The sequence below is a fragment of the Vanellus vanellus genome (genome assembly GCF_965231255.1).
Source record: "Vanellus vanellus genome assembly, chromosome: 2".
Taxonomy (NCBI): Eukaryota; Metazoa; Chordata; class Aves; order Charadriiformes; family Charadriidae; genus Vanellus; species Vanellus vanellus.
Window position 1 is genome coordinate 15,838,149 of NC_138906.1, and position 25,506 is coordinate 15,863,654.

Below are 25,506 nucleotides of genomic sequence, written 5' to 3' on the forward strand. Positions count from 1 at the left end.
AACGTGAGAGCAGCCTTGCTTTACACAAATGGTTTTGGTATTCTTGGAAAAAGCATACATACATGTTTGATTTATTTTAATCTGCCCTACATTAGAATTGCCATAGTAATCACACAAAAAGTGCGATGATAGTTGTATTCCACGAACTGATAAAAACTGCGGAGGGTGAGTGAGGTGTGCTTGAGGCCGAGCGTGGCACGGGGAGCAGCCCGACCGGCCCTCCTCTCCAGCAGCAGCGGGTTTTGCAATACCTGCGCCCGAGAGTTGTTCCCCCGCGAGTGGTCTTTCCTCTTGCTGGCGTTTGCATGATGAAGAAGAGCCCTTCTCAGAAACATTCTGCTACGGAGAGGCAGCAGGGACAACCCTCCATTATTAAGATCCAGACTTGATTTCCCACATGTGCTTAGGCTTGGGTCCCTTCATAAACTTTTTGAGGAGGTTTGCATTGTGCATATGTGTTGTGTGACCAATGGGTAACTTTTCTCTGCCCCTAAACATCCTTTAGAAGTATTTTCAAATGCTCAAATCAAAATCTCATCTGAAAAGCGAACTGTCATGAATTAATAACTTTTAAAATAGTTTTACACATTCCAGAGAAGAAACAAAGTAATGAACTTGTTCTCAGAAAGCTGTTTAGTTTCAGAAGCATTTAAGTAATATTATTAGGTTTTATGTGAATGATATGGAAGAGAATGTTTCAGTTCCTGTACAGACAAGATCCCAACTAAAAGTAATGTGTGTCTGTATGAATGCAAATTTACTTTTGTTCTGGGATGACCTTAAAAACATCTGCATGAGGGTTCTCTGCTTTAAATAGCCCTTTTATTTCTAGTGATGAGTAAATATCTTAGATATTATTTAATGTGGTAGATTTTTTTGACATCTCGTATGAGATATTAAATACATTAACTCTCATATAGTTGTTAAAATACTCTGCCTTCAGAGATTACGTAAACACAGGTAACTAAACAATATTAAGGTATTTCTCTGCTCTCTTATTTTACATGAAATTCAAGATAGCTACTTTTATTAAACAGTAAAGTAGTTTTTAGTCAGAGGCACCAAGTGTAATGTAAAAATAGTGTAGTTTGGCAAAATATATGTGAGGAATTTCTTAGAGTTAACTTTCAGATTTTGAACTAAACACTTCAAAAAACAGAGGCTGTTTCCTGCTAGAAGCGCATTGACTGCTTGATAATCCTATGGATGTTCTACTACTCGCAGTCATTTGTACATTTTCCCCGTGTTTATTCTGTGAATGTCCAGGTGCTGTCTACAAACCTCATAAGGATGCATGGATTGAAAAATCAATATGCTAGGGAGGTCTTAATACCAGAAAGCTTTCTAAATTCTAATGTAAGATAAAAATGATGATGCTAAGACTTGTTCCCTAAAATCCATTGCTCTCAGGTGGGTTAAAGAAGTAACTCCATCAGTACAGGAGATGGCTCTCTTCTCCTGTGGCTTTCTTTTAGTCGTTATGCAAGATAACTTTCTTTTGAGGAGTGGAAAATATATGAATTACATTTCACAGAGCCTTTATGAAGGGCTTAAGTTAAAACATTATTACAGTGATTTTTATTTTTTTGGTCATAGCAGCATCATCTTACAAGAGGGGTAGGGGAAGCCTGTGGATGCTGAGGATTGGTCACCGTAGTGCTCTTAGTTGTTCTTTATGTCCTGACTGAGGCATCAAAGTGCAGCTTGGGTGCTCTTATCCAGAAAGGGTAGCTCCTCCTTTGCATCTCCATGTTGACAGTTGGATGGGTAGTGACCCTTCCACATTCCTGTTTTACTCCTGGATATATTTTCTCATTGACTGAGGTTGCCACCCATGACGCTGTCTGGGCGCGAGGCGCTCAGGGAGGTGAGTACTCTGTCCATCAGTGTCCATGCAGGCAGCCCTGGCCACGGCCTCCCGTGGACTAGAGGAACTGTAGTTCCTTTGTTTCCCCAGGTTCTCTTCTGTCCGTCCTCAGCAGATGTTTCGTCAACTTGTTATCTTTCTGCTGGGAGGATTTGGAGAGAGCAAGGTGTGTGTAGTAGTAGCACAAGGCACTTAACTGGGTTCAGGTGCAGAAGAAGCAACAGCCTCCAATTATTCATGCTAATGGAAGAGGACCAAGTAATATACACTGGTCGCCCCTTCCTTTTGTCATTTTGGTGTGTCGATACATTTTGGGCTAAAGAGCAACAAATACCTTATTAATCTCCTTTGAAACAGAATGAAAACTCTGTAACAATATAAAATGAATAATAATAATAATAATAATAATTTTTAAAATAGTAATAATTTTTGTAAAATAAAATTTGTCTGCCTCATGTTCCCTTTCTGCATGCAGATATTTGAAATCGTTGTAGCACATTCTAGGATGAGACAAGGAGGGAAGCTTGTGGTGTGGGGACAGCTTGGAAAAGTTAGCTGCTGGGAACCTGACAAATTCTGGCATGAAGTATATACCGTAGTATTTCAGTAAATATCTTCTGTTAGTTCTGGCTAAAACTGTCTCTCCACTATGAAAGATGATCTTCATCTCTGGGCTAGAACCAATCACGAATTATAAAGAAAATTGGCAACCGCAAGCATGAAAAATCATTGATCCAAAAATTCATGAACTGACTTTCATGTAGTGAGATTTCTTTTTGAACTTCAGCTGAGGCTCTTTCTATTTTACTTATTCTTGGTTTTGAACTTTTAGGAATAATTTTTGATTCTCTTCAGCCTTGGCAAAGTGAAATTAAAAAAAAAGGAGTGAGAGGTAGGTAATAAAGCATGCAGCTAACTGCGTGTTGCCAGGGTTGTAAAAGGGAGGAGAGAAAAAAAAGAAAAGGGGAGGGGCGGTGGAGAAAAAGGTGGTGGTGGTGGAGAGACAGATGTTGTCAAAGTTGTAGAAAATTTGGTATAGAAAAAAGGTGTAGAAAATTTTCTACATTTCCAGAAGAGAACAATTCAGGCTCTCTGTTGTTGTTAGGAACTTTGTAAAGTACCTGTAAAGATAGACAGGAATGCTCAACTTCAGCTGCTGCTTGAAACACGCGCAGTCTCCTACTGCTCATTAGGCATGGTTTTATAAAGAAGGGAATATAGTTTATTATTATAATCTGTTTCTAGTAAAGAAGAAGAATTAAAGATGTCTGTTGGTCTGTCACCCCTTGGAGAACAGCAGATGTTCTGTTTTATTGCCCCATTGTGGGCATTATCCAAACAATTTAACTAACAACTTCCAATGTAGTCTAAATTGTCTTATTCCCTATTTGGCTACTGGGTACACTGGAGTTTTCTGCAGAAAGTGATCTTTAACCTTGAGAGTTAATGAGAAGATTTCAGCTTGTTGTGCTGATAGCTGGAGCTTCTTATTCCCCACTCACGTAATTGGAAAGAGCTTGTTTGGATGCCGTTAGGTTTGTGTAGTCCCCAAACTTCGCAGCTTCCCAGACGGTCCTCCGAGCTACCCCCAATGAAAGGTCAGGCACAGCATCGCATCTTTTTGCAGAGAGCCGCGCTATCTGCCCTCCCATGTCATGGGCATGGCAGCTCCGCTGCCGTGTGTCCCCTGTGGATGAGGAGGGTTGGTGGCATTTCATCTCATTACTTAAACACGCAAATACTTGATTTGTCTTCGGGGATTCAGCTTGATACTTGTAGCTGAATGACAGAAAATAGTATTCTTGAGATCTTTATGCTCTGTGCTTTGCCTTTGAGCTGTACTAGTCCCTGCGTGCAGAAGAGCCTTCTGCTAAAAATTGTCTATCCGAGCACGTGGGGTGGCATGACATGGCCTTTTCCTAGTTCTGCTTGAGATCTTTTCTTGGTCATGAGCAGCAGGTATGAGCTCAGCGAAATGGTAACTCGCAGAGATTTGATAACACTTTAAATAAGAGCGTGTTGCGTGAATGTACCAGCATGTTTCTAATAATCCTAGTAAATGTTTCTGTCATGGAAACAAGAACAAGTGCCATTAAAATTGCAGAAGGTGTTAGTCATTTTTAATAGTTGTTCAGGTCTATGTTCACTCTATCTTATTATAGATGTTAGTTGTAATTTGTTTTTTTGCCATGTTGGAAACTCAGTAGTGTGCAGTAGAGGCTGTTCCTTCCCACACGTTCTTTTTTCTTTAAATTTTGTGCGTATAGCTATGAAAATGCATGCACAGACAATTTCTGACCAAAAAAGAAGCCTTTAAATTATTGTAGCCAAGTGTTCTTGGTTGTCATAACTATTATGCTTCAGGTAAAAATCTGTCTAAATAATTTCTGTAATGAAGCTGTGTGGATTTTGGGGTAATGGAGGTTCAGATCCACCTCCAGATGCTAATATCCCAAAATTGTTGCCTTCTCCAGCCTGACAGTGGCCTGCGAGCTGGATGTAAGCGATCATTTTTACATCTCAGAAAAACCCCAGCTGGGTTTTTGACTATTCCGGTACTTCTCTGCTGTGGAGCAAGGCTGGAGCCGGCCACGCTCGCCCCAGCCCGCAGGGAGGAGAGGCCAGGTGCCCAGTGCCCACTCCACCGTGAGGAGCTTGTGGTCCATGGAAAAGTGGAAGTGTGCCAAACACTTCCAAAGATGAATTATTCATTCGATGACTGGCAAAGAAGTTTCTCTTCCCTCTCTGTTTCAAACATAAATGAGGTAAACAACCATCATACATAACTTGTTCACAGTTTACGTAGTTAGATACCGATAGCATCCTGCTGCTGCCTGTTATTTACCATACCCTGTCTACACACCGGGCTATTCAGTGATGTGATGTCTTTACTAATCCAGGATTTTGCTTGGTGTTTTGTTTTTTTTTTTTTTTCCCCCTTCTAAACCCCAGTAGAAATGCCGTAGGTTTTCATTTTGTTGCTGTTTGCCCAGGAACCGGGCGGTGGGTAGGGTTTCCTTGGCTGGGCAGGAGCCACAGAGGTGATGCTGAGGGGCAGCACAGGGGCTCTGCAGCCCTCTGGGGCGGTGCAGACTGTTCCCTTCCTGAAAAGTCAATTAGCGCTGTAATTCATGAGCCAGTGGATGCGGCATTAGGCTGTGATGGAGAGCAGGGAAGGAGAGAGATTGCCGTACCAGCTTTGTCAGGGCTTGTGTAACAAGTCCCTTGCTAATTACACTCATACCTCCTGAATTGCAGCTAAGCATGTTTACTCTTTGGTACCTGGATATGATCCGCATAGGAATTCCCATCTCACATATGAGGTGATGTAGTGATGTGTGAGGCTGTGTCGGCAACAGATGTTGGTAGAAAGTCGACTGTAGTATAAGTCAGAAATGGATATAGACTGACAAGTTGTTCTGAGCGCCCAATATCTGGTACTGAAGAGTAATGGCACTTCTACCCACCCTTTTTCCTCTCATAAAGGCACAGTGGTGGCCTGGGCACCAGAAGGGGGTCATGACATTGGCAACCACAGCGGGTTTTCTCCGGCTGAAACTCACTGATGAAAGAACCATCACCCGTATTATACACACTATATCATTCCTGGTTTTCCCCAGCCGAGCTCTTCAAGTTACAATCTAAATCTCATTGTTGCATCTGTAATTCTTCCCCTCTGTCCAGGAAAAAGTTGCAAACTTCTTCCTCCAAGTGAGCCTTTCTGAGCCTACCCAAAGCATTTAGACCATCAGAAATATACAGTTCTCACTTCACTGCATTATGTTCACTAACAGGAGCAATTTTACCATTCAGTTTTAGAGGATTTTTCAAAGTTGTGGTAAGAAAAATATCTGCCAACTTCCTTCCTGTGTCTCAGAGCGGTGAAGCGTTACCAACTCAAAGCAGCTAGGAATTTGCTCCTGTCACTGCAAACCCTTGCCTGCACTGCAAAATGACTTGTGAATGCAGATACAAAACACAGTGTCTTCATTATAATATAACTAAATATCAGCCAGTCTTATTAGCAAAGCACGATCTTTGATGTAAGCAGAAAAACTTCAGCGGTAGCAAAGTTGATGATGCTTCTAGTGTCACACAAGTGTTTGAAGAAGTAATGAGTGGGATGCTATTTTGCAAAACATTTGTAATATCTGGGGGACTAGAAGTGCATTTTTCCTAGATTTGTGGTAATAGTGTGGGAATAGGTAAAGAGGTAGTCCAGCAAGTTTTAAGGAATTCCTTGAAGAACGTACCCAAAAAACTGAAACTGCAGCTCATTAAAACATACTGAAACATAATTTTTTGACAGAGACGAGTAGAACATTTGTAAGATCTGACATTTTTGTCTTTTCTTTTGGCATGCAAAGATATTTGCATTTTAGAAAAAAGCCCACAGAAAGGAGACGGAGAGGGTGTAGGTAATTAAATTTTAATTTCAGTTTTAAAGATCTTTCTCTAATTAGCTTTAAAAGTCAGTGTCTAAGTAAATTGAGTTTCAAGGTGCAATCATCTTTTTCCTCCTGGATCTCAGTATTCAAAAGTAAGAAGAAAGAATATTAGAGAAATAGAAGGAAGATTGTTATTTTAAAGGCCTTTCAAGATAAGGATTTAACATTAACTGTGTCAGGTTGATGTTTTCTTATTTTTGAATTTCAAAGTCATTGAGCAGTCATGGTTGGAAAAATGGAAAACTTAGGTTCTATTAAAAGAAATGGAAAATGATACTAAGAAGGTAAGGACTTTTCTCCTTTCTTTCGCTTCGTAACAAGACTTTTTTTAGTGGCTTGGTTGCGTTCTTTTCACTGCCATCCATTCTTCCAGAGATGTTCTTACTTTTCTATGAGTCATTTTTGATCACAGGCATGCTGATATAGCGTCTTCTATTTCTTAAAGGTATGCTAGCATGCAGGGGGGTTTTGTTTCTGCATTATACACAGCCAAGTGTATTTTCCCTACGTTCATGTGATGGTTAGGGACATATGCACACCTGTCAGATTTTGCAGACTGAGCCTAAGAGTCCCACGACCTGCCTCGTTCATCTGCCATCTGCTAGACCACGTTGTGCATTTTCAGTTCCACGGTACGGCCTCTGCCCTGCTACTGATGTGGCTGCCTGCCAGACCTCCAACTGCATGGGGCAGAGGTAGGAGGAAAACAGAGCAATTGTGATTTGTCATGATTTTACTGTGCGGATGCTTATAAATGTGCCATTTTAAAGCTAAAGAAAGCAGAGAACAGTATTTGATAACATTGAAAATATGTCTGTGAGGAAGTACATAAGCTGTTGTTTGAAAATGAGTGGCTAGAAGAATAACTGAAAACAGTTGGGTTTGTACATGAAGTAGTTATAAATATCTGGAATTGTGTGACGTTAACAATGATTTTTTTTCTCTGTAAGAGGAATGGCAGTCTTGTTATTTAACCAAGAGTTCTGAATGTAGAGAAATTCATTTTAGAAGCTGATGGATTTTAGCATAAGTGCATTTTCAAGTAGAGAAATGCTAATTATCTAAACTGTCATCTTAAGCTTGCTTGTAATTCTGAAAGAGAACCACCAGCACGAGTGTCCTTGGAGAGACAGGTGGGGGAGAGTGTCTGTTGTTTCGCCTCAGTGGCCAGTCCGGCCCAAACCACCACAGCTAGAGAGCTGGCATTTGTAGGTGGATGATGCACAATCGATGATGTAATATTTGCAAATATTAGAGCATGAAATTTAAAGAAATTTAAGCATCTTGAAAATTCCAAGTTAATGTGAGCATAAACACTTCAGTATGGTTTGAAAATCAGCGTAGAAATCTTAAAAGGTGGAGGCGATCTTAGTCTGGAGGTTGTTGTCCAGTAGGGTCAACATGAGGGTTCTTCTTAGTTTTGATTTTAACATCTTTTAATCTGGGAGAAGCAGTATTGCAAATAGTATGTTAATTAAATTTCCAGATGTTGATAAACTAAGAAAGGAGAATAATATGAATGGAGGAAAGCTAAATATCCCAACAGAGATGTAGTACGCATACCAGAAAAATACAATTCAATTCAGCCTGAATAAATAGAAGCTAACGTATAAGGATATTGATCTAAACTGAGCATAAACTTTAATTAACAAGACACAGATGCTGAAGTGAGGCTGTAGAAAAAGTTTTAGGATTTCTGTGGATGTTCTGGATTGATGCCATGACAATAAAATACCCAAATGTGATTATTGTTGACTTTGTATCAGTGTTGAAGTTCAAACAAAGACAGGGCGGATACTCCCTGTAAGACAGCTCTGAGAGTATCTCATAAGAGAAATACACTGTTCTGAGTGTCTTCTGAACAAGTTAAGACCAGAATATTATTTACAAAAATGAACAGCAACAGAGAATTAAGAGAGGCAGAGGTGAAGTTATGTGCTGTGTAGCACCGTTTAGGGGAGAAATGCTATAATCGTCAGTGATACATGAAAGGAAAAGATAGTTTTGTAAGTGAAGGGGAGATAACTAGTAACAGGAGGATAAATTTGAGGAAAATAATACGAATTCAGAAAAAAAATGTGAAAATTTTGGCTGAGTCAAGACTATTCACATGGGGAAATGCTGGATTTTTTTTTTTTATCAAATAATAGTTACTTAAAAGTGGGTTGGATTCTAGGGGAGAGAAAAATAATGCTCTGGGCCGTGAAGAGAGAGCGGGTGTTGTGTTACAGATATCCTCTGCCTTTGCTGTCATGTCCAAAAGTACGGTTCAGAAAAGATCTGTAACTGGTAGTGTCTTTGCAGTGCTACTGTTCTGCATCCCTCCCAGCAGCCACCTGCGTATCGCATGCCCAAGTTCGCTTCTGCAGGACAGATGATGCGGTTCTCCGAGGAGTAGTTCTTCACCTCTTGGAACTGCTTATGCTTTCAGTGTTTTTTCTTTTCTGATTCGAGATGCCTACATTTGATTTGCAGTGTTTTGTTAATCTTGTAGAGAAGTGCTGGCTTATGTTAGCTGCTGCTAGAGTTTAATGCAGTTTGTAGATAAGTTCACGATCAGCTGGTTTTTGTCTCCAACTGTTTTTCTTCTATCTGAAGAGAAAAAAGCTTTGAAAACCTGCGTGGCAGTCCAGTTTGCGACAGCCTCAGTGGTCTTTGGAAGCGACCATCGTTTTGTCTCTAGAGGTTTGCAAGAATGGAAGTTGAACTGATGTGGGGATGTTTGGCTCTTGCTGCGTCCAGCTGAGTGGAACGAGGAGCTGAACTGAACCTACTGAAATTGGAACCAGAGCTCGGGGAGCTGTGCTGGAGTGTGAAACTCAAGGCTAATCTAAATATTTTTTAAAAGATATTTAAGTTAAATATAGGCAAAGTCTTAACTTGTTGTTTCAAGTACTTTAAGCTGAAAGAAGCAGTCCTGCTTTCCTGAGCCCCAGGATGACCCTGATTCATCCTTTCTCTTGGATTCCAGATGAGGATTTGCGCTTTATGATGAAATGGATGGGCAACAGAGGCAGTAAAAGTGCTGAGTTTTGCTGGTCCCATCCACAGACCAGTTTCTTGATGCTGAGGTGGGATCTATGTGTGTCTTGTGTATACAGCACACCCCGATGTACATACACATCTATGAGCTCGCTTTCAGGAACTCTGTTTTTCTGTGTTGAAAACTACTCTTTCTCACAGAGTTTTTAGGTTTTACTGAATCATCATTTTCCCAGACAAGACTCTAGGGTGTGGAGAGAAAAAAACCCAGTAGTCTTCAGGTCTGCTTATGAGTCATAGGCCTGATGGTCTGTGTGAGGGGGCCAGAAACGACCGTAAGATCATTCTTCATTTCTGTGCCTTAAATTCACTGCTCGCCAAACTGTGCAAGCTGCCAGCAGCACTGAGGAGCTGAAACATCAGCTGAAATCTTCATAGAGTAAAATTTTCTTGGCTATGCTATATAGATATACGTTTGTATTTTTCTAGTCATGCCCTCCAAGCTGACATCTGAGAGGAAATTGGTATGGGAAGGTATATATTAGCTCTGCTCTCAGACCACCAGCCTTGGCGCTGAATGCCTGCACGCGGGACGACATATTCAGCTTTATGGATGAAATTTGCCAGATCCTCAAATGCTTTTGCTCGTGAGCATATTTGAAAATCGGAGGAGGTGATGACCCTTTTAAAATAAAAATGGAATTGCTGGCAGGAAGGAAAGGTAAAACTGTGTTCTCAACATTTAAAGATGGTTATAAAATGTGTATTGGCTGTTTTTATAATTTATAGTCAAACTGCTGTTGCTTTTAATAAAATGAGACTTCCAGTCAGAATTTCATGATTATGAATGTGAGCATTTTGTTATCCAGCTTGGATTTATCCTACAAATAACCATTTGCTAGCAGAACTGTGGCTATATACATAACTTAATGGGATTCTCTGTCACACATAATTCTTTCTGAAGTTATAGAGTTGGACTTATTGCTGAATCCTTCAAGTCCTTGAATGTGGCTCAAGAACTGAGTTAGTGGTAACTTTCATGATTTTTAATTTAATTTTTCCTTAATTCTTAGACTTTTAAAACTTCCTGTAATTCATTATTAGATTTACCGTTTCAAGTGCTTATTTAAAAGGCACCTTAGCTGCAGAAGCAAATCAATATTTACAGTGCATTAGTGCCACAGAGAATTTGAAGCCTTGTGATTAGAGTTCATTGCTGTTTTATCCACTCTTCAAAGAAACCACAGACTTCAAACGGTATCAGCCATCATCCTGGAATCAGTGACATTGCGTCGGTCCCATGCGTACTTCATCTTGTGGTTTAATTATTAAGTTCCTTTCCTTTGATTTTCCTTTTAATATTTCAAGTATATCCTCTTCAAATCTATAAATTCAAGTAAACCAGAAGATTGTAACCAACAATATATTGGTAGAAAAATCTGTTCAATATATTCTTTCATGTTGTTGTGTTAATGGAGAGTTTCAAAACCGAGTTAGAATGGTCTCTTACACTAGAGTTGGAGCGAAATGCAGGAGATTATATTTACAACTTGTGGTTAACATAGCGTGAATAAGATTTAATTCTGGGATTAATACCTGGAGCGGTATTGACCATTGCCAAGCAGCATACACTAGAGCTAGCTCCATGTGCTTGTCCCATTCCAGCAATAAAAAAAAAAAAATTACTATATGTTTAAATTTCTAGTTTAACTGGGAAATACATAGATCCAACACACCTGAATTATTGTCATTTATAATTAACTTTATTGTGAAGTTTGGTTAGTAACGCAAATCACATTTCCGTATGCATGGAACCATTTTCATGAGGAGAGACTAGAATTGAACACGTTGTATCTTTATATTGACAGAATACCCCTTTTTAAAAAGAAAAATATTGGAGAAGTGTTCAACAGGTGTCTGAAAATATCTCAATAACTAACCTTACTAAAATGAAATGGGTCATATGAAAGGTGGCTCATCAGTGAATAGATTTTGTAGAGAAACTTCTCATGTTAATGTCTTCTCCGGAGCATATTAATACTTGGGAATTCTGTTGCATAATTAATTTCCTGTATTGTGAGAAGCCTCTCCTACTTACCACGGTGCAAACTCGCAGGTTTTCGCTACAAAGCAAAAGGCAAGGCAGCGATAATTTCTTGCTTGCCTCCAAAAGTGCTGACTTGAGTTCCAGTTTCTTCCTTTCTTTCTTTGTTGGCAATTCAGCTTCTCTTCTTACAGAAGTTCACCCAACGGAACTTTTGTTTTCTCAAAGAATTTGATGAAAAAGTGTAAAAATATAAGAACATTTTGCCATCACCGTGCTTATATATAGATGTACGAGCATAAGGAGCAAGTGAACTCATTTGAAAATTGTAATTCTCTGCTGTAGGGTGGGTAGCTAAGGCAAAGGGGATAATATGCACGGGCTGCTGCTTGGAACAAATATAGATTAGTAGTTTTCTTAAGTGGCTCTACATACTACAGAGCCACTTTCTTGCTCCGGCTAATCTAATAAATGAGAGGGTATGTTCAGGGCTACGCCGGCAGCACCGTCGCCGCTGCTAATGGGGCCCTTCGTTACGCGCTGTGGGGCTGTTGCTGGGACTGCAGCTGTGCCACCTTTGTTACAGAGGTCTCTTGCGATTTGATAGGGTACTTTTATTGTTTGCCATCTAGGGGGAAACGAGAGGCGTCACCTTCAGCTGCTTCATGAAACTTGAAGTCGGTGAAGACAAGGCGATCAAAGAAAACCCCGCCGAGTTTATGAGTATATACTGAGTAATCAAAATCGAAGTAGAGTTAACTCAGACCATAAATACTTTTCTCTGTAATGAACGTATTCATTCTTGGGGTATTTTTGAATTACTTCTAGTTCTGGTACATATATAAAAATGTGTGCAAATGTACATATTCATAAAAGAAAACATTTTATTTCCTAGACATTACCTCTTGTGAATATTTTTGTTATGAAAATAATATTAAAAAAGGAATTTTCAAAGGAAAAAGAAATAGTACGACGATTGCGGGAGAAAACATAAATGAGTTCTCTCTTAGTCTCGTATACCAGGGTGGACATGAAATAGAATGCCCGTTAGGTGTTTTGTCCTGTAACACCTGTGCGTACCGCAGCAGCGTGAGTCCTTTTTGTTTAAAAAACAATAAAATGCTCACACATTTTCTCTGTGTGGCCTGACTTACTGTATTTCTCACTGTCTTTATAATGCCATGCAAAATAAGACTCTGTATTTTAATACTGTTAAACATAGTGTTAACATAAAGTTATTGTAAAACTTAAAACCAGTCACTTAAACCCCTTGCATTGTGTTTTCCTGCTAGTATTGTTAGAGGTGCACCTTCAGCTTCCTCCACGACTGTTTCACCAAAGCATTAAAAAAAAATCGCCTGGTTTTCATTCTCAGGTGTTTCCCAGCAACTCTGCTGCTTATGTGTCGTAGATTTCACCTTTTCCTTTTCCACTTTGCGTTCAGGGTTCCCAGGGCAGCAGTGAAGAGAAATTCAACTGATAAATCATGTCCCCTCCGTTCTGATGCTGAGTGGGAGAGTGCTAAGAGGTCGCAAATACAGGCAACGAGACTTCTGTTTGGGCAAGGAAACAATAGATATGTGGATATTTGTTGTAGGATAATAAATGAAATTGGAAAAAATTAAGTTGTATTTCAAGAGAAACTAACCTTAATGTGTGTGCCATCAAAGTTTCCAGAATGGATTTGACCTCTACGTATATTAAAAAAAACTATCTCTTTCCAATCAGTCTACCTGCCTGCTGCATCGTTTATTACTAATGAAACATTTTTCTCTTGTCAGTCATGCCAGCTGGCAGGCTAAGGGAATCGGGGTAAATCAGCACAGATCTCGTTTCAGCTGTCAGGAAGAGGCAAAGGAAGAATGCAGAATAGAAAACAGTCACTTCCATAAGTTTTGAGAAAGAAATGGAGAGTGTATTTTAGAAGGCGAGGAGGCTGCCTTTCGCTGCAGAGAGGCGGGGGTGCAGCTTCTTGTAAGCCTGTTGTGCTGGCAGGGCCCATGCTGCAGCCGTGGGGTGGGGGACACGTCGTCCCAGTCCACCCCTTCCTTAGTCACCGGGCTGTTGAATACAAACCTTTGGCTACTTGCTCTTTAAAATACCTGTAAGTCATCTTAGCCTCTTAGTTGTTCAAGGTTCTTTTTTTTTCCCAAGCTTTTTTTCAAGTCGTTCTAGCTGGTTTTTTATTTTACACAACAACCGACAGATAGTGATGCTGTGTTTGTACGTGTAAAGCCAACAAGCTGTGCTAGGTTCAAAGAGTTTAGTTTCGCCCTCATTTTCTCCTCGCGCGGCCAAGCGGCAAGGCTGTGGTTTTGAGGCAACAGACCTTGTCCTTGAGGAACTGTGCTGAGGTCAATAACTCCTTACTTTGTGAAACCACATTTGGTCAAAACCACCCATCCAGAGCTTGAAAAAATATTTTTCTTATGTGAAAAACATTTTAAATCTAGTCAGTGTTTATTTACTGTCTGTTTTATTCTTCAGATATGCCTCTTCATGTCCGACGTAGTAGTGACCCTGCACTGATTGGCCTCTCAACCTCTGTAAGTGATACAAATTTTTCTTCAGAAGAGCCTTCACGGAAAAACCCTACAAGGTGGTCCACAACAGCAGGCTTTCTCAAGCAGAACGCCCCTGGTGTACCCAGTGCTCATGAAAGAAAGGTATATTTCTTTTCTCCTCTTTATCCAACAAATGACAAATGTGCATGAATCTTGATTTGCTGTTTTGTCCTTCTCTCACCTGCTCCTGGTTTAAACTTGTGTTTTCTGACCTTGTCCACCAAACCCCATCATCAGCAGAGGAGTGTTTGAGTTGCACACGTTTCCTGCCGTCAGCAGACTCTCGGTGATGTGCGCTGCCAGGGCTCTAAAAACTTGATTTTGCCATTTATTTCAGTTGGCGCTCTGATTACTCATTATTCTGCAAAGCAGGGCCCAAACGCTGTCGCACATTTTCTTTGAACGCAAATAGGTCATGTCTATACTGATTTTTACTGATCTCTATAGAAAGTCCTAATGTCAATGAATAATCTGCGTGCCCACAGCTTGTCTGGTCTGTCCTTCTGACATTGCATTGCTAGTTTTTACTTTCTGAGGCACTAGTCAAGTAATACAAAACACAAATTACAAATGCTGTATCTCCTTGATAGCGTTCTTAAAACTAAAACAGTGGAATGCAGAGCGAGTATTTTTTCCTTCTATTTTTCAATATGATTTCAGTATCTCTACATGAATTGCATTATTAGCTAGAGAAGTCAGCAGGAAGCTCTCTTCTCAGTGCATTATTGAAAAAAAAAATGGAAGAAATATTTCCTTTTGTACAGCCCCCGACATTTCCCATAATTATGATAGCAACTTGCAAACAAACTCACAACAAAAAACATATGTATATTTTCCAATAAAAATAAGCATTTTTTAAAGAAAGTTGCACTTTTGGATACCATTCTGACTGCGCAGCACAAAATCCTGTTGGAAAGTATGCAGCTATTTTATTTTTTTCTTCATTATTATTAATTCTGTGTAGTATAAATGCAAACTAAGACACTGCAGCTAGGGCTCCCATGCCTGAAATAAGGAAGTCTTTACATGCTGCTAATGAACTGAAGTATCTTTGGTGGGCTTTTGGTTATTTCAAAAACATCTATAAAAGCACAATGCTCATAGGCATTGAGGTCCGCATTCTTACAGAGGTGTCAATTTAACATGATATCATTAGGTCTCTGCTTAATTGGGATTTTAGGTAGGTAATGGTATATTTCCTGTCACTTGTACTGTTGTGGCACAGAATTGCGTGTTGTTTTGAAAAATATCTTTATACTACTCTGATTTGGAGAAGCGTTTCAGTTAATTTTTCTGAAACTGTAATGAGACTGCACTTCCTTACTCCACAAGCATAGATATGGAGGGCCATACATGGCATAACCAGATTTCTTTGCGTGTCTGAAGTTAGCAGAAATTGGAGAGAATTGAACAGCAGCTAATCTTTCACACTGGTCTTCTTGCATCATTAGTTGTTCAGCATGTACTTACTCCTGATTTTCATGAAAATATTTCATGTCTACTGGAGCATGGTGACCAAACTGGAAAGGAATGCATGTGATCTCATGTAGGGATGGGAAGCAAGGCACAAGAGAACATTAAATCAACAAGACTGGAAAGAACTAACGTAGGTTAGTTAGTACAGTAGATACTGATAATTTCTTTTGCCTTTTTTGCACACTCGATACATCGATTCTTTGAATAGAGCAGAGCACCGAGTGCACTATTTTTAATAGGTAAGACACAGCAAACAACTAGAGTTAAATGATAATTACTTGTGCAATATGTGTTTTGAATTAATCCTGAGTTCATTTGTGCTAGACTCTTTTTTTTTTTGTGTTTTCAGAATCTTGATTTCTTCACGCAAGTCAAGATTTTGTAGTGAATCCTATTTCTTTTAGGAATGGATATTAAGAATTCTCCTTTCCTTTCCCAGTATTAGCAACAATTCCATTTGTGGTATTATTCTAGAAGGTGCATTTTTGAAGTGTCTGTCACTAGGCACTTACCAAAGTAGTAACACTGAATTTCTACAACTGTATTTTGTTTATTTGAACTATAACAAGTCCTCACTACTTTTCTTACGTTAGGTTGTTTTCTTCAGGTACTCGGATAACAAAGAGATGGCTGTGCTTTGTTCCAGACTGTTTCATTGATTATAGATGACACAGACATTTCAAGCAAAGCAATGAGAACAATCTTAATTTTCTGCTCAGTGCATTGGGCTCCAGCACCCATATATCTTTTGTGGGCGGTTGGCACTACGTAATGTTTTCAGTGCAGTTCTCTCTCTTGACAGCACAAGAACATATGTTCTTGGGCTGAGATTTGCAGCACAGTTGTAGATTAGCAACTTTGCCCCAGCAGTATCTTGCAGAAACAAGAAAAGGGTTTCTGGGAGAGTTGCCAAAAGCTTCATCCACCTACTGACTCTAAGAAGTGACATTACTTTCAGCCCGTCACCTCTAAAGAGAAATAATTGACAGGTAGAAACCCTGTCCAATTTTTGGAGGAATTAGCAGAGGAAAACTGCATGTGTCTGGCAGAAGGGATTTATTTCTCGGGGGCAAGCGAGAGAAGACTCCTTATTGGTGTTTGTTTCATTGTGGGCAAGAAAAATTTGGAGTGGCAGGAAAATGGGCAGATGCCCAAGACGAGATGAAATGAAGGGGTGGGAGTGCTGCCGTGCACTGAGGGCTGTGAGGAGCCAGGACATATGCCAGTAGTTCTGGGCAAACAGAAAGGGAAAAGGGCACCGGGGAAGAGGAAAAATGCGGGATGTTTGAAGGATCCTGTTGAAGAAAGTGTAGTGCTACCTGCTGCTGTTAGGGTAGATGAAGCCAGACATGGGGCTTCTCCTTAAGAAGAGAAGAGAATGATGAGAGAGGGACAGAGTTTGGTTTGGAGGGGCCTGAGTAGGTCCTGCAAAGGTTTGAATGTGTGTTGAACTTGAGATTATTTCTACTACAGTAAGTAGGATGTTTTGGTATGAAACCCTTGCACTAAACAGGATGTGCACTCTCATCCATTTTTCGTATCTTCTCAATGTAAAGAAACATATTTATTGTCAGGGTATCGCAATACACTCTGTGTTTCCTCAGAATCTCAATCATTTCTTGTTTCTGTATTGTTCACCTGTAAGAGGAACTTGAAACCAGACATTCCGTGTCCCAAAGTACTTATGTATTTGAAGAATTATCATTATTAGTGGTTATTTACAAGTTACTGTAATGGTGGTAACTGTACTCTGCTGGGTAATTCCAGACCTCTTCCTTCTGTATCATTGCCGTGAATGGTCTCAACCTAATGATTAGGTCTCCTCATCTGTGCAAGTATTCACAAAATTGGCTTATGATTATCAGCAGCTTTAGTAGGTAAATTCATTTCTTGGTTTGTTTGGTTTTTTTTTTTTTTTTTTTTTCTAAAGTGGATATTAAAATCACTTTCAGATACTGTTTTGTGTGTGAGAGACATATCTGTATTACCTGGTGACTCACAGCTTTACTTAATCCTGTCTCTTGCTTCCTTGAGCCATTCTAATGAAACAAGAAGAAATCTCTTAGTAAAAATATCTTCTCAAAGGCCTGCGGTAATACCTGATTTGCAAGCTGTAATTTTGTTTGAATTGTGTTGAACTGTACAGCTGAACAGATTGTATGCAGCTGAAGCGTATCGAGTGCGCTTTTTTCCACTGCAGTAAAATATTTTTTGATATTGTTGTTTTCTGAATAACTGTTAATTTGAATCACAGTCTTAATAATTCAGAACCAAAGCCTATTGGTTTAACTAGCTGTCCTTAATAGGTGTGAGCTACGTAAATGAAAATCAGGATTCTTTTCCCTTAGATATTTCTGTTACTGTATTGGAAGAACGTAAGTGCAACAACCAGATATGCTGCATCTTATAGCAACTGTGAATTAATTATACCATATATTTTCAGTGTGATTTTTTTAAATTTGCTTCTCCATTTGTGGTGAGGAATTGCATATCATTACAGATTAGTTATCTGCTTTGAACCTGGTTCTCTGAAAGATGCAAGGCTTATGTAGTTAACCTGCCTTGCTTAATGCAGGGATATACCATGGCTAACTGGCTTATGAAAAATTTCCTACTGTGACTTTCCTGAATTTGATTCATATATTGTTGCATCAGAGATAACAGCATTGGTACAGCAGAAAGGAGTGAAAATGTACACCAAGAAGGAGAGCTCAAAAAGGAGCAATGAGAGAGAAAAATGATTGTGCATGAGCTTCTGTGCCTCTCTCGCTTCTGGGTTCACCCACCTGGAGCAAAGCAAATGGCACGCAACGTGCTCTGCGCGGCGGATCAGCAACAGCAAACACATAGCTGAATGTACTTGGCACATCGTTTTTAAATTTTTTTTTTCTTCTCTTTTTGCCTTTGCCATTTAGTCAGCAGCCAGTTTTTCTTGTTTGTTTGTTTTTAAATGGGTTTGCCCTTATACGTATCTTGAGGTTGAAAATAGCCATGACTTGTAGGAATAATTATTTTCAGGAAGCACTTTCTTCCGACTTGGAAACCTAATCTTTTTGAGCTCTGTAAAATGCAGAGGAAGAATTTGAAATGGGAGTACAAAAGTGATCTAGGTCTCATCTAGTGTCAAATCCCTTACCTGTAAAGAATTGTGTTTCCCAACGTCTCTTCTTGCAGGTATTTTTACTGTTTCTATGGGGTGAGACTGATGAGTACAAATTTTCAGATTGTTGGATTGTAGGTTTTGTTAATTTATATGAAAGATGCAATGCTTTCTAATCCTCTTTGTAAACAGAATAAAAAACTAATTCTCTAATGAAGTACGTCTAGATAGGAGAAAAGCTGGCATGCATTATATGAAAAGCTTGAACAATAATGGTCTGTCAGGGTCAAAATCAGATTTAAAGTGAAAATTAGTTTCATTTAGCTTTGAGTCTTTTTAAACACAGCTCAGTGAAGTTTGCTTTATCACCCTCACCAAAGACACAGTATTTCAATAGGTTTTAACTCTAATTCAGAGGATTGAAAAGTCTCGTATTGGAACTGTGTGTGCTGGTGCCATTTGAGAGCCAGGGAGTCTGAACTGCCGAGGGTCAATCGATTAGATTGACTGGGGGAGGCTGTGGCCTGAAAGGCTGGGCATCATTCTGGGAACAAGAGACCGAAGGGTTGCCGGTGCTGCAGGGGAACCTTTGCTTCTCGTTTGTATTCCTGCAGAAGGGAGGTAGTGTGTGCTGATAAACAATGCTGGTAAAGTGCTGTAAGAGCTGAGGAGAAATACAGAGCAAATGCAAAGAGCCTGACATCTCTGTCATGATAGGTTTTAAACCCTCGCATAATGAATGCAGCTCTCTGCGTTCAAGTTAAAAGTGCAATGTTTCAAACAGGAGTTCTGAAGGATTCAGTAGCCGTGAATATTTCTTCATCCGGGTTTATTTGAGCGGGGCTTTTCTCTTTTCGGTGAGACAGTCACAATTTTTGTCATTTCAGATGTGATTTCACAGAGACTGAGAGGAAGGGAGAATGTGAGAGAGTTATCCACAGATGATGAAATAGAGTGTTTTAATGCAGAAAATGTTGTTATAGGAGAGAGATTAATGGAAATTCAAACCCCAAAAGTTACGTGCATCAGTTTTCTTTCTTTGTGGTAGAAGCTTGTTGCTGGCGGCTTGTCACCTGATGATGACATAGTTTAGAGGAATCGTACCCAAACAGAGTACAATATAAAATAGACATAACTTTGTGTTATTTTTGTCCTGGGTAGTGTGTAAAATTCATGACTTTCACAGAATCACAGAACAGCTGAGGTTGGAAGGTATCTCTGGAGATCGTCTAGTTCGACCTTTCTGGTCAAAACTGGTTCACTAGATCAGGTTACTCAGGTCCGTGTCCAGTCAGGTTTGGAGTAGATGCATCTCCAAGGATGGAGGCTGCACCACCTCTCCAGGTAACCTCTTCCAGAGTTCGATCGCCCTTACAGTAAGTTAGTTGTTTCTTATGTTTTGGTAGAATTACTTGTATTTCTTTATGTGTCCATTGCCTCTTGTGCTTTCAGTGGATACCACGGAGAAAAGTCAGACTTTCTTTACAGAGCAGCTACTGATATTTTAGTGCAATAAAAATTGAAATCTCTGTGGAAGAACCCAACATTCCTGACTTTCAAAATGTGAAAACAAATGCAGTATTTCTCAGCAGCAGCAGGAGACTGGGAATGAGAGACATAAAATGAAAAATCCTTGCCTGGTGCACAGAGAGGTAACAGTTAACGTGTACCACTCGATGCTGTGCTGTTCTGTTTGCCATGTGTACATGGACAGCATTCAACTGCTTGCATCCAAAAGGCAGTCACGACCAGGTGCATTAAGAAGCAGGGGAAAAGCCAACAACAAAAAGAACAAATCCAAAATGAAGGTGTGATTTTTTTTCTCCATCTCTTTTGTTGTTTTACCTCTTTTTGCTGAGTCATCCATTTGGGGAAGCCCGTCTATCAAATTTCCTCTCTGTCCCCCAAAAGAGAGAGATTATTAGTGCAAGATGCTAGAGAGATCTGGGAGCTGGTGAATTTTTTTCCACTTCTCCTCTGAGGCTGTGCAAGTCTGTTGATCACTCTCAATCTTCGTTCCTCGTCAGTAGCGTAGGAAGGATATGTCTTTTTCTCCCAGTGCTGTGCTGTCCCATCTCTTTTTTTGGTGTGATGGGTGAGCAATGCCTGGGTGAGCAATGCCTGCTCCGTAGGTGAGGGGACGCGGTGCTGCATCATGAGCTGGGAGTGCCAAGGGGGGTCTGGATCAGCGCGTCTCTTACTGGTGATGAAGGAATGGTGGAACAAGCACAGGTTGTTTGTCTTTTCGCTTCAGTAAATGCGGTGTACAGCACCTCTCTCTGAGAGATGGTGAAAGCTATACTGAAAACACAAAGCTGTCAAGTACATGGTATAGGATAATTGAAGTTGTAACGAATGGCTGACTTTTCCTCTGCCGTTTATCTAAGTGAATATGTACTTTGCAAATTCCCATGTTTAAATGTTCAGCTCTATTTCTTTTAATTTTTTTTTGTTCTTGCAGCTCTCCCTGGGCTTGAGGGTGAAAAACTCCGGGCCGGAAAGAGTACCTTGATAAAAGACTGAATAAGTTTAAAAAAAGAAAAAAAGAAGTTGGATGTTCAGGTTTAGTGATTTTTATATTTTTTATAAGTTTAGAAACACACAGGTTTTCATTGGCAATAATTGCATCTGGGTTTTGACCTGCTTTCATCTATTTAGTTGTAACCCACAACTGTGTGTTTACAGTATACGTGTGTGGTTCAAGAGTTTCTGCAGATCCATATATTTGTCTGTTTTTATATTACCGAAGTTGTGCATTGGTGTAAAGCAGGTCTGGATTTTGGCGGAACGTGTAGCTAGCAAGAAAAAGGAGTTTAAAGTACAATCCAGGTTACAGGCTGTGCTTCCCTACAGTGTTCTGACATGAGTCTGCGCGGTTTAAACAATGATTATTTCAGCCTTTTTTGCTGTATTCATTGTATTTTTAAATGAACCTAGGTCATGTTGCAATGAATACTAATCACATAAGAATACAAGGAAAGACAACCAGGCAAAGTAGTCTCAGAATGAAATTCAGACCCAACGTGGAACTAATCTATACAAAAGAGTAGTATGGCTGGGGAGGAGATGGTAAGACTTAATTAGAGGGGAGATTCAGCTCCAGTAAATACAGTATTTCAAACCAGGAACACCTAGTCGCCTTCCGGGCTTATTTCTGTTATGACTAAATTTGGGGCTGAAACAGATGTCACTTAGCCTGGTTTCGTTTCACAGCCGGACAGAAAGGGGATGATCATTCTGCGCTACCACCCAGTTTTATTGTCGTCTTATAAATGAGCTCTTTAGGTCCTGTATACAGATGTCCAACTTAAGAGCGCTGCCTGCCGAGCACATCGAGTAGAAGAAATTTGGGCGAAAGCTAAAACCATAAGATGGAGAATGATGGGAAGCTGTTTAAGGTGAGAAGGGCTTGTAAATTAATAAACAAGCAAGCTGAATTGAGAGGATGCCCACGAGACTGCAAGGAGCCTAAGGTGACGGTGGTGCTGTAAACTCAGATAAAAGAGAAACACGCTGCTACAAGTCCCCCATCTGGTACCTATTTGGGCCTTTCCCCGCAGACTGCAGGAGGGATTCTGGCCAAGGTCTGAAATGAATTTGAAAGTCGGATGAGATGACGGACGCTTTGCTGGGAGTCCCCTGCCCGTACTGTTAAATATGGAGGAGGCTGGTGGTGCCGGCGCAGGGGAGGAGCGGCTGGCTGCAGCGCCCGAAGGCACAGCCGCTTGCCACGGGTTTGGGGCATTGCCTTCGTGCTTCTGACCTTAAATCACCGCTCTGCTCCATGCTTGTCAATGTAAGGAAGAAAGAGGGGAAAAAACCCAGTTTAGTTAGTCTGAGAGACAAAATGGTTACCTCATCCCCCAGCCACATTTCTTTGTGTCAGGACTGCAGATGCAAGTTTCTAAACATACAAACAGCCAGTTGCACCATTTTAGAGGTATGGTCACCTAAAAGCATCTACCTGACACTTACAAGGATACTGCTGGCGGTTTATAAGTTATTCTTTGTTTCAAGATCTAAATGTAAGATGGTTGTGAAGTTTCCTGTACCCCATTGTTTCCTGTTTTCCTTAGCTCTCTGAATATATTTAATATTAACATTCTATTTGTTAAATCCTACCTTCAGAGCATACTTTTGAAATAACTTCATTATCAGCTTTTTTTTTTTCCTCCTGCAATTTAATTTTTTGGCTCTCCAAAGGAATCTAACGAAGGGATGTTGACAATTAAAATAAACAAACAACTTAAAAAATGCTATTTGATCTAAATCCAAATTGACATAAAGCATTGTATAAATTTGGGTACAAAAGCAAATACCTTGTGAAAATGGCAGGATTGTGCATAATTATATTACTGCATTTAAACACAGAGCCATATTGATTCATATGTAGCTGGATATACATAGCAACTCTTTAGAGACCTTTAAAGTGGCACAGCAAAAGAGAATATTTAGTGAAAAATAGTAGAAGGAGAAGCTGGTTTCTAAGTATAATGTGTAGAGGAATCAGAACTGTAGCTTCATGACACTTTAAGTTCACTGGTTCCTTTATTTTTCTTTAAAACGAAACTATGGAAAGCCATGCATTTTAAGTTAAGAAGCTTACAGAAATAAAATCATAGAGTGCACACTGCTGAACCTTCTTTAGTATCGTATCATTTTTGACTGTTTCGAAAAGCAAAGACCCTGAATTAATATCAAGTGATTACAATAGAATCATCTATCTAGAATCATCCTGCTTCTGAATTATAATTACAGAATATCAACTGCCGTACATTATTTGCGTTGTTTTGCATTATCTGTCTTGAGATTTTATTGTGAGATTAATAAGAGTGAATAGAGAAACAGCTTCTTTCCTGTCCCTCAGTCTGAGAAATAACAATATAAACTGCCTGGTAATTTCTGGCTTTGCTTTTATACGTGCAGAGATCATGACATTTTTGATTTTTCTGTTGTAAACAACAGAATGTCTTGGATGGGCAGTCTCATGTTTTTTAGTTTACTCTTAATTTAGCCCATATTCTTTAACACAAAATATTTACATATAACACTGCATGCACAGAAAACTGTTCATCACGGCCCCTAGTTATTGCTTTTTTTTAAGGTCAGGCCTTGCTTGTCAATCAAAGGGTAACATGGAATATATGAATTGGAATTGGACAATTCTGGAAATTTCTGAGCGTAAGGTGATAGAACTTAGGCAGAACACTGGCTTTTCAATTGGCTTTCTCCTCATTGGCATCTAATGAGCTATTGTCGATGCATAATACATAAATTCCGTTCACAGAGCTATAGAGGGGGTCACTTCTGAAGACTAGTCTTTCTGAAATCATCAGAATGACTGTGGAGTGGTCATTCTTCTCATCTATTTTCATCAGCAAAAAATCGGGCACGCAAGTTCTTTATTAGACTATTAGATTTGCATCTTCTGCATCGTACGGCAGTTTTTACCAGTTGCTGGAAATGACCCATGTTCAGGGTGAGAGCTGAGAGGAGGCACAAAGCTGTGGTAATTCTTTAATGTGGGAGTCCTTGTTTGCTTTACTCCTTGGAGAATGGCCTAAGATCAAAAGTTCTTCATGCTGGGTGACTAGAACTGGTTCCTTCTTATATGCGTTAGATGCCTGGGCTGTATCTGGATTATTGAAGCTCCTGGAGTCATGTTCTTCAATACAACTCAAAAAAACAAGCTTTGAAACTAAACTGTAGAATGAGAAAGTAAACTGAATGTACTGAGAGGAAAAGGAAGCTTGCCCAAGCAGTAGTGTCAGATTCTTGAGATATATGGATATTTATCAAGAATGACTGGTACTATTAGTTTCGAGGTAAACTGTTAAAATTTGGTACAATTAGTTGTTAAAAAGCTGCTGATGAATAGGAAGAACAGTTCCAAATTTGACCTCTATGTAAGAAGCTGTTTTTTCAAGAGGGGATTTCTGTTCATTAAATAAATCTATCAGTTTAATTCATTTCCCATATGTAATATCTTTTCCCTATAAAATAGACATTATTTGTGGAGCCTTCTTTTTTTTTTTGAGAAATGGGGATCCAGTTGGTCTTATCCCTCATTTATTAGTGTAAAGTCCAGAAAACAAAACAAAATACACAAAAGCCCAACCAAACCGAAAGCTCCAGAAATCTGTTCACTTAGACATTCAGTCAGCATGGAAAATGGGCATATGTGTATATTACTGCATTTATATACAGATGTTTCCATCAGACAGAGAGTTTATTTACATAAACTATATGAATGTCTTGTTAATTCTGTGATTCTCTGATTCTATGATAATAACAGCTTTTATCATCCTGTCTGAGAGTGACACCAAACTGTTCAGGGTTTAACATGGACATAGTGGAGCATAAAAAGAAAGAAGAGCAGCCTGTACAGTGTTTCAGCAACAATAAATACACTTGTAGACATGAATTTGCCCAAAGTCTGTCAAATGAAGTTATAATCTCAAAAGGTTAAATGAAGTCTCATCTCTCATCAACATGGACAAATCCTATCTCAATCTGAGGCCATCACAAGGAATCAAACCCAAACAAGTGAGAAGCCTTTCCAAAAGTGCACAGTGTACAAGAAAAAAGAAAAGATAGCAAAAAAAAAAAAAAAAGTCAGTGCCCAAAATAGTCTCTCTTAGTGAAGATCCTAAATGAGAGGTGGGCAATTTGCTGATTTGCTGTAAAAACAATTAAAGTGAAAACTTGGTTTATGTTTTTGGATCTCCTTCCAGAGAATTACATTGAAGAGCTCTTCAATCTGTTCTACTATTGCTATCTAGTATTTAAAAAAAAAAAAAAAAGAAGTAACACCAAAATTTGCCACACTTTACATTAGCCATAGAGGAGGTGAAAACAAAGAGAAAAAAAATAACTTCTTCACTATTTGGAAGGTGGCTTAGTGGCAAATGAGATATCAGATGTGGAACTGTCACTGTAATGTATGAAGGACATTGTGGTTGCCTTAGTGATGCTGGGAGGCTGTAGGGGTACAACTGTGGGTTAAAATCGCGAGTGAGTTTATG

The 25,506-nt window shown here is 39.5% G+C and overlaps 1 protein-coding gene across 3 annotated transcripts in view; it reads left to right on the top strand.

Moving 5' to 3' along the window:
• PARD3 (par-3 family cell polarity regulator) overlaps positions 1–25,506 on the top strand; it is a 461,313-nt gene that overhangs the window by 173,959 nt on the left and 261,848 nt on the right. For all 3 annotated transcript variants that reach the window (XM_082480102.1, XM_082480103.1, XM_082480104.1), the window contains exon 4: positions 13,829–14,007. In XM_082480102.1, coding sequence (XP_082336228.1) covers positions 13,829–14,007 — 179 coding nt within the window. The remainder of the gene's footprint in view (positions 1–13,828; positions 14,008–25,506) is intronic.